The following is a 14,002-nucleotide window of genomic DNA, read 5'->3' as shown; positions in this document are numbered from 1 at the left end:
ATTAAACCATAACAAAAACATTATCCAATCGACTTGGGTACCACCAAAAAACAGGATAACATGGAAATAGAAGTGTTATTTGAATAATGACAAAAAATTATTGAATGGCATATGATTGGACAAATAAAACTGACCCAAATATTATAAAGGAGTTGTCGATCTAAGCCATCTCAATTCACACTCTTATATCGACATTAGGCCATTATTTAAAGATATTTATTTTCTATGGCATGAATATTGTAAATTTAAGTCGAATTATTAAAAATGTTTGCAAAAATTTTACAACCATACCTACATTTATTAATTTTAAGTAGCACTATAATCTGCAACAATTCTTGGTTATTTGCCTATTTCATTCTCAGATGAAAAATGTTCGCAACTTTAGTAAAAATTTATTTTTTTACATTTTTCATAAAATAATTCAGGATATAGAAGTATGTGAGCAATTTTTATTATAAATTCAAGCCATTATAAACATCTCAAAAATGACAAAAAAATTTGAGTAATATGTTAGGGCAAATACATATTAAAATTTTCTAATATCAAACGAATTAATAAGAGAAAAAGCATTTATGTTAAAATAAATTAAAACATAAAATTACATAATTATATTTTTAGGTAAATCTGATATTATATACATATGAAAACGAAAATAGGGTGGAAACAAAAACTATAATCGTGGTAGAGGTGGTGGGTGGTAAGGTTGCTGTTGAGGATGAGGTTTATTAGGAGGTCCCATTTTGTTAGGTCTATTATTTACAATAGGTCCACCTCCTTTACGTTGATTCTTCTTTTCCTCTACATTTAAGCGGTGTCCTTTGTAAATAATTGGCTAAAAAGAAGATAGTCATAAAATTTAAAGAATTAGAGCTACTTTTTCGTTGATCAATTTTTTTACTGGCTCGGAACTAGAAAATATAACAAAGCCATAGTTCTGTAAAAATATATATTATTACACATGTATGAAACAATTACCGGAACTTTTCTTGTTCCATCTTTTTGACCAGATATAATTTTTAAATCGACCACTTTGCCATATTCTAGATTAAAATATATATGTTAGAAAGAGAGAATAATGAATATATACCTGAGAAATATTTGCTTAATTCATTTTCTCCCATAGTATGAGGTAAATTGCCTACAAATATTTGATGACTATCTGGATAGATTATATTGGGTTGGGGTAAAGTAGCAGTCTGCGGTGATTGTAATTGCAATTGTGGCCCATAAACTGGTTTATGAGCATCATCATTAACGGGATAACTTTTATTGTTATCTTTAAAATATGATTGCTGTGGAGCTTTAAATGGCTTGGAAAAGGTATTATTTTGCTTTGCATTTACGTTATTACTATTAAGGTCATTTTTTTCTAGACTTGATATTTCTTTTTCATTTATAATCACATTTGAAATATTATTGTTCTTACCTTTTCCCATAGTAAAAATTACAATATTAATTAGCATTTATAAGATGATATAAAATAGATTAGATATACAGTATAAAAAAGTATATATTTATGTTGCTATTTATTAGATGAATGATATGGCTCAAATGCATTTTTAAAATTATAAGTCTACTATTTTTCAATGGATCTGGTATTTAGTAAAAAATGTAGTAAATATGTAAATGGGATAAATTACCAGCAAATATCCAATATAAAGAAGTGGAGCTGATTTTTTAGGCCAGGCCTGGGAATTTATATATATATATATTTGATTAATTCAAATGATGTAAACATTTCTAAATAAATCGAACGTTCAACGTTCATAAACTGAACGCGTTCAGGTTCAAGAAGTAACGCATTATGTTCAAAATTTGATGAATAAACTATTTTATTTTTTAATACCATATAAATAACCATTAAAATTACTAGTTTTAAAAGAATAAAAAATAATTAATTTAATAAAAAATATTTTCTATTATAATAATAATATTAATAAGTCTATGAAATACAATAATCTAAAATAATTATTAATAGGATACTTATAGTTATATCATAAAACAATAAATATTTCAATCAAGTATCTCATTAAATTTATTATACATTTTACACAAGGATATTGAATATATGCTGTAACTGTTATTTATTATATTTGGGCCATGGCAATGTTAATTCAGAATAAGATGTAGATGAAATAACAAAATCCATGTTTACGCTAATCTATAAATAATAATAAAGTTAATAAACCATACTATGGGATAGAAATAGCGTCGTTTACAACATTACTTAAAAAATATACGATATTTGTTTATGATAAATATAAATGAAATTTGTTCACGTTCGTGAACACGTTCCGTTTTTAAGGTTGAACGTGTTCAATTTTTAAAAATTAACGTTAAACGCGAACGCGTTCGATTTTTAATATATTTACAGCACTATCATTATGTAGTTTTTAAGATGTTTAATTGAATGTAGGCAGATAATGTTAAAAATCAGAGTTGCTAAACCCTACTTTTAAAAGTAGCGCGCTACCGCTATCCATCAAAAAAAGAAGTGCGCTATTAGTTTTTTACTTGAGCGCAATGCAGTATTTAATTTTATTTTTAATATAAGAAAAATTATCAAAAATTCTCATTTGCATTTTTAGATTTTAAAAAAGCGTCTAGTGGTTTTCTGTTATATTAGTATCCTTTATTTCAAAAAAAAATATCAATGGAAGTCGTTTTGATGATTCTAACTAGGGTATCTTTGTCTGCTATCTAAATAATTAGTTTCTAGCAACAAATAATTGTTGTATCAGGGCATAGTTTTAATCATCGTGGTAAATGATGGATTATCAACCAATGACATTGGCTAAACTGTATCAATTATAAATTCGACAATAAGTTTATAAGCCAGTTTCTGAGAAATATTGGCATGTACAATATTATTTATCAATTTAGCTTGAATTGAATTTGTCGTTTTGAATGTAGTCTCCTTTATAACTAAATTATTAAGATATTTTTCTATCTCTTAATAACTATTGGCATGAACATTCTCATAAAATAAAAATATTATTAGAATTTAAATATGACAATTACCTTTAGGTGTTATTTGAGATTCATTTGAGGAATATTTTTTTACAGTTTGAACAAATAAATAGCCATCTTTTGTTTTTACATTAATTTAAAAATATTTTTCTTTTGGAAATGAAAATTTGTATTAATCTTATCAAGAACATTTCCTTCCAGGGCTGTCTAACTCACTTACATCAATTTGGATATCCATTTGTGATGATAAATAATTTACACTAGATGAATTATGTTTATAATACAAATTGAAAATATAAATTTCCATTTCAAAATTAAATAATGAATTATAAAAATTATAATTAAGTATGATATTATATTTAAATTTTCATGTTATTCATTATATTTTTAAGCGTGCTTAAAAATAAATATTTGTAAAAAAAGTAACACGTTATTAGCTATAGCTACCAGAAATGATAGCACACTACTTTAATAACTCTAGGTGAAAGTCATCTTATGAAGAGTTAAAATAATCTTTCATCTTTAAAGCGATTTTACATAAATCTGCCTATACCACATCATCAATTTTCCTTGGAAATAGTAATTAAAAATTAGATTTTCAAAATGATTACAAGCTTAAAAAATTTATTTGTTAACTATATTTCTAATAATTTATAAAATGACACTTATAAAAATATTAGAAATAATATATGAAGATATGAATAAATGGTGCTGTACATGAATGTTTTAATGCATATTAAATATATTATTTTTTAGAAAATTAATAAAAATAGGAAATAAATTCCCATCAAATATTTAAAAATTATTGAAAAAATTAACATAATATATATATTTCCTAGAAAATATATTCCTGAAAAAGATTCCCAAATAAAATTATTTTACAAAATTATAATGTTAAACTCTTTAACTAATTAAATATTACAGATTAATTCTAAACCATATAATGTGTAATGTTATGGTCTTATCCCAGATCCAGTTTTAATGAAATTTTTAACAAAAAAAATAAACTAATATTTAACTATATCATACCTCTAACCTAAATTACCTATAGCTTCTGTGATACTAAGCAAATTATTATTATAAGTTAACATTTAACTGAAATCAGCCCATATTTTTATTTTATTAAATTCTTAGTATCTACTTTTAAATCATACCAATTTTTGGTCTTGACCAGCCAATCTTTGCTTTAAATAGATCTTAATTTGTTCTTTAAATTCACCTCTCAAAGTTTTGAGGTTTCAAGTAATTAAAAAAAATTAAATATATTTTTGCTTGCCTTCATTAAATATTTAGGAGTAAATCCATGACAAATTAAGGCAATTTTTCGAATACAATTTTAATAATAGATGAAAATTGATATGAAGGTTAATTAGATTGTTTAATTTATACAAATCAAAATTTTAATGCTCTAGTTCATATATATCAAGTTAAAACCCTTCGAAATTCAATGAGAGCCTTTTATTTTTTAGCGAATATCTTAATACTCAAAATATTTTTGGTTAGTAATAAATTATATATCATTTTGTAGCCCTCAAATATCTCCTTCAGAAAATGCAGATTATTTTAAAATATCTTCAGTGATGTTTTATTTCCGGTATAATTAATTGAGAAGGGCCTAATATAGAACTCACTAAATATGTTTATTACCAACATACTTAAATATTTAAGAAAAAATATTAATGGAGAAAATAAAAATTTAATTTCTTTTTGTAATTTTAGGTATAAAAAATCAATTATAAATGCTATTTTATGTAACTCAACAAATGTCTATTACTAAAATATTTAAATATTAATGGAGAAAATAAGAACTTAAATTTTATTTAAAATAAATTATAGAAGGTGCTATTTTTGAAGATAATTATAATGTTTTTTCAAATAAAAATATCAATTTGATATTATATATAACTATTAATATTTCTATAAAATATTGTATATACAAGAAATTTTTTAAAAATACGTTTTTTTATACCCCAATAAAAAGAATATACATTATAATGATTTATTTATTCCTAAAATTATAAAAACTAAATAAAATTTTAATTCAAATTATAAGTTATTTTCTTTTGAAAAAATATTCAATTTTACATTTAAAACCTAGTTTTTTAAAATATACAATTTAGGAGATTTTAATGATATCACAATTGCCTTCAAAAAAGTTTGGTCATAAATTTTTCTTTAATTAGCTGGAAAATATATTATTTCAGATATTCCCAATTCTCGTTTAAAATATAGTTATCACTATAATTCTTTATTTTAATATTGTAATAGTTTCATTTCATCATAGGCATTACTTCTTAATTTAATGTCACATTTTCTTTCCAAGATGTCAAAAATATTTGAATACTTTTATGCTATCACTGCTAAATCATTAAGCATCAAAGCTATTAGCAGATTTATGGAGTCTCATCTTTCAAACAAAACTACCAACAGATTTATCGAGTCTCATATTTGAAACAACGCTACCTTCAAAATTAACCTATCTAATACAGCATCATCAAAATAAATAGAGTGCTTAAAGCTCATTCAAGAATTATTTCTTAGTGCTGTATAAAATTTATATTCAGTGTAAAAAATAAATTGTTCAGAAAAATATATGTAAGAATAAAATAATTTCTTCTATTTATTTTTTAAAAAAAATCACTATTAGCAATTAATGCAGTTATGCTTTTGCATTTTTTCCCTGATTTATGATTCGTTAAATTGTCTTCGCAGTATGATTTCATCTTATCTATAATATTTTTTGCTTTTGTAAATTAATAATAAAATAGCTGTTAGGTGTTAGTATAAACAATCCTCTGTAAGAGTTCTGACATAAAAAATGATCATTATGGTCTTTGCTAATAGCATGCAAATGAGGATTCACAATAAGTTTATCCATAAAATCAATACTCTTTAATAAACATCCACAATAAAATCAAGGATGTGAACCCATACCTGGACCTTAGTATTTTAGCGGTACCCAAACCTTGACACAGATCCTTTTTAAAAGTGGAGGGTCCAAGGATTCTAGATGTCATAAAAAATAATATAAATTTTTTTATTTTATTAACTTTTTTTGTAGAATCATTTATTTTATCTTCACGTTTTTCTTACAATTTTCTTCCTGAACTTCCATTTTATTTAGAGGTTGATATCATAAATTATTTTCTAGTGTATGTAATATTTTATTATGTAAATTATATTGCATCAGATGTGCCCATGCTCTACAATTGGCTATTAATGATTGCCTAAAAAATAATCACTTTAAAACTATTATTGATAAAGCATGCAAAATATTTAGAACTCCCACAATTGTAAGAATATTAAAATCAATGAAAAGGTCAATGACAATATTAAATTGCACAACACATTGATCCTTAATTTTATGATGTTAGAAAGATTAATAAGTTTAAAAGATTTCTGTAATGACTTTATTATAGGAGCATGTGAAGTCATTTTGCAGAAGATTATTGGTGCCAAATAAAGGACCTAACTAATGTATTAGTTCCTTTAAAAATAACAAAATTAAATCAGAACAATTATGTTTATCTTATTTTTATTGCATATGGATTAGATACTGATTAGAGTTAGAAAGAATTACTAGTCTTTTCATATGAAATATTAGAAACATGAAAATTCGAGAGCAATAATATTTGCAAAGACCCTCAATATCAAGTTTCATTGAATATTGAGCAAAAACTAATGGCTAAAGACAAAGGATTTATGGCATACACAAAACTCCATAATTTGCAATATATTGGAGGCTATGACAATAATACCTACTGATTGTAGTGATAATAATGATAGCAATATTGATGATCTTGAAATTTTACGTTTAGATAGAGAAAAAAAAACAAATTATCATCAGATAGAAAAGAGGATCAAAAAATACTTATCACATCTTTGATAGAAAAGTTCTCGGAAGTTAAGATAATAAATAAGGATATAAATATTTTAAAATTTTGGAAAGAAAATTCTTCAATATATCTAGAATCATCTTTGTGTATCAGCAACACAAATACAATAATTTATGTATTAAACTCTAAGGTAAGTGTATATGAATTTTACTCTTTGAAATATATATTGCCTAATTTAAGTGGAAATCTCAAGGATATGTTAGAAGATATTATGATTGTGTGATTGAATAAAACATTTATAATATAAATTGTTTCATTATTAAATATTTTATTTATAAATCATGAATGTGTATATATTGAAGTATAATAATAAATTAATGAAAAAGAGACTTATTTTAAGTCATTTTTTATTTTCCCTGAACCTGGACCCTTTTTTTGTCAAAGGGTTTATCTGTTAAAATTTCCTAAGTTTTGTTGTCTTATTGGTTTGTTAAATTTAAAACGGTATTGAGTTTGAAAAAAAAACTTCAAAAAATTTGAGAATTCATTTTTAATATAAATTGTGATTTTAATTTGAGAAATTTTTTATATATAGAAATTGCAAATATACATACATAAAAGAACTTTTATAAAAAATATTTTTAGGTAAAATTTGATCAATCCATCTTCTTCAAAAAAATATTTTTGCTCAAAATATTATAAGGATTAAAACAATGAAAATTTTTAATAAATTATTTTTGACCAAGACATCCATTATATTTCTATTTAATATTTTTGAAAATAGAGAACCCCCTTAAAAACTTTGCAGACACCCCCCCCCCTCCCTTGTTTTCATTGAAATCATAATATACAAAATGATTTTACTTATTTTTTTCAAAATAAAGTTTAAGAATAACAATTATGATAATTGTTTATTTTTATATATTTCTTCTTCACTAAAATTATAGACATACATAGGTACCATTTGCACAGCCCAGCAAGGATTTTATTAAAATATATTTTACTTATTTTTAATTTTATAGCTATAATTGTGATTTAAAACATTTGATTTTAAAATAGAAGGTCTTATGTAATTTTCCTAAAAAAATTTAGACCTGGCTTGGAGATTTTTAAAAAAATAATTTATGCCCAGTCCAAGCTTTTTTAAAAATACCTAGTCCTGGAGGTCTCTGATATTTATATTCATTTTTAACAATATATCTTCACTAAGGCAATATTTTAAGAAATATAATTTTTTTTTGTTGGCAGGATATATTTATAAGAAAATTGTTAAAATTCTTTTTTTCCTGCAGAATAATTTCCACTTAATTTTTTTTAAATCAAAAAATGAGCAATTATCTAGGGAATTTGTTTTCAGAATTATTTTAGGTATCATATATTATGTTACATATAAATAGGTTATGCCTTAAATGGTTTTAAACAATAAAAAGAGGAGCCTTTTATTGCATTTGATTATAGTTAAAATAATATTTAAGTCTTGAGATTTTGCTCATAAATGGCAAAGATTTTGACATCTATTTGCCAAATCTTGAGGCTTAAATCTTAATAGGGCCTTAAAAAATCAACCCAAATCAGGGTTAAACATTAACGAATTAGAAAAAATCATTTAGGCCAACATTTTACATTAAAAATGGTATATTTTTTTTAATTTATATAATTGTCAAGTTTAATTTTTTTTATATTTAGGACATAGGATATAAAGAAAAATTAATATTTTAGGAACACTACATAATATTTATAATTAAATAATACCAATTTGGTCAACTCTCTCATTCTTTTTTGAATTTGCAAAATTTTGATTATAATATTGAGGTACTTCATTCAGTTTGTTTTTGCTTAATAGTTGGGCATATGTTTTAGTTGGACCATTATCTATTTATTCTTTTACTAAATATTTTGTAAATTATTTTAACTTATGTCTTGAATTTCATCTGATAATTCTATAAATTTTTCTTGATTACAATTTGTATTTTTGTTAAGTAATAACTCATCCTTAATTAAAGCAATATTGTTTAAATTTTGAGATGAATCTACCAAATTAAGCTCATCATTATTTTTTATATCATGCTCTTCAGAATCCCAATTTTCATGGCCATTAGTAAGTAAATGATTTTGACCTAAAGAAATATAAAGTGTTTAGAATTAAATCTAACTTGGCAAGTAGTTATTTTTATCTAAATTTATATTTGTCAGGGTTTCTTCCTGTGTAGATCTTAAATTTGATGATTCCTCAAAAAAAGAAGCATATTGTGTAGTTGTAGAATTTGCTATTGGCAGATTATATATATTTCTAAATATTTCTTTTTATTATTAAAATTTCTAGTTATTAAACTTAATGTTTTTAGAAGGTGATTCATGTATAATATCTTTAGATATAGTTGTTAAATTGTTTGAAAAAAGTACATTTTGATGTGAGGAGTCAAATAAATTATTACTAATATGTGATTTATTGTTGTCAACCGAAGTTTCATTATCATATTCAGTATTATTAAAAATATTCTGATTTTGTCTAGTTTCAAGTGAATGAATAGATGGACCTAAATAAAATAATTTTTTTATAAAAAAATTTATAATTTCAGTTTAAATTTTCATCATTTTCAGTGAGGGCAAGTTTATCATCATTAAAATAAAATTATTACTTAGATTATGATTGGATTCCTCGTGTTCATCAAATATTTCATCTTGATAACGAAATATATCATTGATAACATAATATCTTCTAGGTTTTTGAAATCCAAGAACAAATGTTTGCATAAACCTTCGCATAGGACCACTATTATTTGATATCTCACCAGCTACCTAAATGGATTATTTTGAAAACAATTGTTTTTAAAAAATTACTTGAAGTACAATCCCATCACTTAAAGTAGGGTGACTATCTACTTTTCTAATTTTAGTTCTACAATCACGAAATTGTAAAGATTGAATTTTTTTATAAATAGCCTAAATCAACATTTTAAAATCTCAGTAAATATAAATATTAACCTTTTGTCCAATAACTGGGAGTTCTTCATCGTCCTGCCCAATCCCACCATGAACAAAAGATGATTTATCAGTATAAAATCTTTAAAAAAAATGATTGATAAAAATAATATTATCTACCTAAAGAGAAAATCAGGGATTTTACTAAGAGTTGTGTAATATTGCTTAACAAATTCTGAGCCTACGCATTGTGGATTAGGTTGTTCATATTCGTCATTTTCATTTTCTAAATTTAGTATTTTATTCTCCTTAACCATCTTGACTTAGATTATTCAACTTTATTTACAATAAGATAAACAATGGTATAAATTGGATTAAAAACTTTTAGCACATGAAAAGCATAATGATTACTAATTTTAATCCATTTAGAAGTATACCGGAATAAAATTTGGTTGGTAATTGGCTAAAATTAAAATTTATCAGGAAAGATCGAATTGAAACAAGATGTTATTTTTAAAAATAATTAAATTAATTTATTCTGTATTTTTTATCAACCTATACATTTTACAAAAGATTATTTTTAGGTTACATTTTATAATTATTTTATTGAATCATAAAATTATAAAATTACTGATTCTTGTATAATTATTAAAGGATCATATAGATATATAGGTATTAATAATATAATACAAATCCATATTACTATTCTTTGCTAATTATAAAAAAAATCAAACATATATATTTTTTATTATTATAAGAATGTTTAAAGTTTTTTGAATTTTATAAGTCATATTGCAGGAAAAAAAATATAGATATTAAAAATATGATTTATTATAAAATTTATTAGATAGATACATTAAATAATATCACCCCCTCTTTAATTACATCTTTCCAATTATTATATGGTTATAGGAGTTTTTCTAGGTTTATTATAAGCTTAATTACAATGCAACTTTATTTAGATTCATGGAATATTCCGATTAGAAGGGTCATTAAGTCGCATATGTCTATTCTCCTAATTCGATTTATTACTCTGAATTTACGGACTCAATTTTCAACTATTGAACCGAATCTATAATTCAATTAATGACCTCCTGACCTTGAAACGACTTGCGAGTTCAATTATTTTAGTTATACTCGTTTTAAAAATTATTTTTACAATTATTTTGATAATAATATGATGTTTAACTATTTTGCTTAACAGACCTTTTAAGTTAACTATTATGAATTAGGATTAATTATTGAAATAAATACTGTGGTAAAAATTTTTAGTAAGTTTTTCTGTTTAAAGTTTAATTTATTAGTATGTGTCAAATTCAATAATAAATTAATGATAAAAGAAAATAAATATACGAAATATTTAATAGATTAAATGGATAAGTGGTTAAGTGAATTCATTTAATTTCTAATATTTAATTGTGGATATACATACTAAGTGATGGTATGATAGTTGTTAAATATAAAGTTATAAATTAAAATGTTTCATTATTTGAATATAAATTTTGTAAATTATTTAACCATAAAACAAAATTTTATTCTTACTTTGTTAATTTTTCACTTTGTTATATGTAAAAACCTTCAAATAAATTCTTTTTCTTTAACCTTAAAATAAATTCTTTTTTTCTTAAATTTTATATATGTAAATAATTATAATATATATTGTTAAACATGGATTATTATTTTATTATAATGATTGTTATATAGCGCAAATTTTTATTTTAATTAACACCATTTATATTAACTTAACTTAATAGTTTCATTTAATTGTTTAATAGATTTTTTGTATATATAAAGAATAAATTTATTATACTTTTTTAGTTAAATTGTAGTTGTAATATTTTTAAAATATATTTATTTAATAAAAGTTTTAAATCTTTTTGTCTAATCTTGCTTTACTCCCTGCCAACCTTAACATGGTGGCAGCGAAATTTACAATTTTAAAATCTTTTAAATTTATTTTTTTCCACAAAATATAATTTAGATCAAATGGATCAATCAACAATGAGGAGAATTGTTAAACTAGATATCAAACTAGAATGAAGTTGTTATAAATGGAAATGATTATTAAAATTAGGTATATCAACTTACAAGAACCAATATGATAGTTAGACAATAGGTTATGAATTCTATGTAGTAAAACCAATGATGATTTATAAAATATTCTAAATCCAAGTCAAAAAAAAAAGAAGTTATTATAAAATTCTAATATAACTTAATAAATTAAATATAAATCAGTCATAATGAATATATATGAATACTTAGATAACCTTAAAAAATATTTGCTTATTAACGAATTAACAGTTAAATTTCTTGATGACCTACCCCTGGGAATTAACGAAATTGCCTAAAGATAAATTCTTAGCTACAATTAAAATATATTACGTAAATAGGCCGTATTTAATTCAATTCCCAGATCATTATAGATATCAAATTGACAAAATTCAGTCTAAAAAAAATAACAATACTAGTGACATAGGTTATTATTATAATAATAGAAATATTAATTATAACAAAAGAAATTATAATGATTATAAATCTAATGAGCATTTTAAAAACAACTTTGGACGAAATTAAAAGATATGATATTAATTATAATAATAATTGCAATTTTAGATATTATGAAAATTGTAATTGTAGGAAATTTTAACTTTAGAGGTCATAACTGTGAATCCCATGATAAGAAAAATGTTCATAATAAAAATTTATTAAATCTAATAATGAGAATAGAAAATTAGACAAAGAAACACATTATAATAAAAGAAGTTATCATTGTAATTGTAAATCTCTTAGTAACAAGAAATTAAAATATTGAATTAGAACCAAATATTCAATATGAAAGAGATTCTTATAAAATAAGAGAGATAAATTATATAATAAAATTTGAAACATTTGTGATTATAGAAAATGAGGAAATATAAATATTTTTAAAATCATGTTAATTGGCAGGGAGTTAGGCAAGATTAAACAATAAGATTTAAAACTTTTATTAAATAAATATATTTTAAAAATATTACAACTACAATTTAACTAAAAAAATATAATTAATTCTTTATATATACAAAAAATATATTAAACAATTAAATGAAACTATTAAGTTAAGTTAATATAAATGGTGTTAATTAAATGAATGTAACATATAAAAATTTACGCTATATAACAACCATAATAATCTAATATATATAATCTCCATAATCACATGATGATCGTTTTCGTATCTCCTTAATGTATTTAAAATTTAAGGTTTTAAAATTTTTTTTTGCCATCCCAGGGATTCGAACTTGTGACTTCATGATTGGAAAGGCAAACGTTCTTTCAATGCAGCACTCATCAACTTTTTATTTTACGATAATAATAAATTTACATTTTTTTTATTTTTTTTTGCCATCCCCGAGATTCAAACTTGCGACTTCACGATTGGAAGGCAAACGTTCTTTCAACGCACTTTTTATTTTACTATAATTCTTCATATATATTTAATTTAAATTAACAATCATTTTATGCACCAATTTCAACATAATTAATTATATAGATGTTATTATTTAGTTTTATACTTTATTAATAAATTTTATATAAATATTAAAATTTAAGAATAAGATAGGTAAAATTGTCCAATGTATACTGTGAGCATGTATAAGAAATATCAAATTAAAAATGTGATGGAAATCATATTGAATAAAATTTAAAATAGAGGTGCTAAGATTTTTGAATTTTAAATATGTATAGATTGGTCTGAAATTTTTTTTGCAGACAGCCAGAACTGATCAAAAAACCATGTGTTAAAGGGTAATTATTTAGTTTGTGTGTATGGTATTAAATATACTTTATTAATAAATTTTATATAAATATTAAAATTTAAGAGTAAAAGAGATAAAATTGTTAAATGTATACTGTGAGCATGTATTAGAAATATCAAAATTTAAAAATGTGATGGAAATCATTTTGAATAAAATTTAAAATAGAGGTGCTAAGATTTTTAAATTTTAAATATGGGTTATAGATTGGTCTGAAATTTTTTTGCAGACAGCCAGAACTGATCAAAAAACCATGTGTTGAAGGGTAATTATTTAGTTGGTGTGTATGGTATTAAATATACTTTATTAATAAATTTTATATATATATTAAAATTTAAGAGTAAAAGAGGTAAAATTGTTGCAATGTGTACTGTGAGCATGTATTGGAAATATCAAAATTTAAAATGGTTTGTTTAAAATTTAAATTAGGATGAACATATTTTCAGAATGGTACTTTAATATGTATTCATGAATTTCATATAA

At 22.9% G+C, this 14,002-nt stretch overlaps 1 protein-coding gene across 4 annotated transcripts; it reads right to left on the bottom strand.

The window, feature by feature from the left end:
- Nucleotides 1-437: 437 nt before the first annotated feature.
- LOC135923448 (ras GTPase-activating protein-binding protein 1-like) lies at nt 438-10,221 on the bottom strand. Of its 4 annotated transcripts, XM_065458194.1 has the most exons (14): nt 10,111-10,221; nt 9,909-10,064; nt 9,792-9,870; nt 9,648-9,749; nt 9,446-9,605; nt 9,139-9,343; nt 8,960-9,096; nt 8,841-8,923; nt 8,720-8,798; nt 8,559-8,678; nt 1,088-1,426; nt 976-1,040; nt 875-934; nt 438-832 (listed from the first exon to the last, which is right to left on the bottom strand). In XM_065458194.1, the coding sequence occupies exons 2-14, from the start codon at nt 10,043-10,045 to the stop codon at nt 671-673; spliced, it is 1,728 nt and encodes a 575-aa protein (XP_065314266.1). In that variant the 5' UTR covers nt 10,046-10,064; nt 10,111-10,221; the 3' UTR covers nt 438-670. The 4 variants fall into 4 exon arrangements, with proteins under 4 accessions (XP_065314266.1, XP_065314263.1, XP_065314265.1 ...); XM_065458191.1 differs by having other exon boundaries at nt 8,720-8,923; XM_065458193.1 differs by having other exon boundaries at nt 8,720-8,923; nt 10,140-10,205.
- Between the last annotated feature and the right edge of the window lie 3,781 nt (nt 10,222-14,002).

The sequence above is a fragment of the Gordionus sp. m RMFG-2023 genome, chromosome 2, assembly GCF_954871325.1.
Source record: "Gordionus sp. m RMFG-2023 chromosome 2, tfGorSpeb1-WG-v2, whole genome shotgun sequence".
NCBI classification, from domain to species: domain Eukaryota; kingdom Metazoa; phylum Nematomorpha; class Gordioida; order Chordodea; family Parachordodidae; genus Gordionus; species Gordionus sp. m RMFG-2023.
The sequence above is the reverse complement of the archived record's forward strand: the minus strand, read 5'-3'. Positions and strand labels throughout refer to the sequence as shown.

Excerpts from the sequence above, each read along its gene's own strand:
- LOC135923448 (XM_065458191.1), bottom strand. The coding sequence starts at position 10,045 with ATGGTTAAGGAGAATAAAATACTAAATTTAGAAAATGAAAATGACGAA. Across the intron at positions 9,750-9,791 it reads TCCCAGTTATTGGACAAAAG|GCTATTTATAAAAAAATTCA; the intron begins GTTAATATTTAT and ends ATGTTGATTTAG. Across the intron at positions 1,041-1,087 it reads ATTAAGCAAATATTTCTCAG|AATATGGCAAAGTGGTCGAT; the intron begins GTATATATTCAT and ends ATTTTAATCTAG.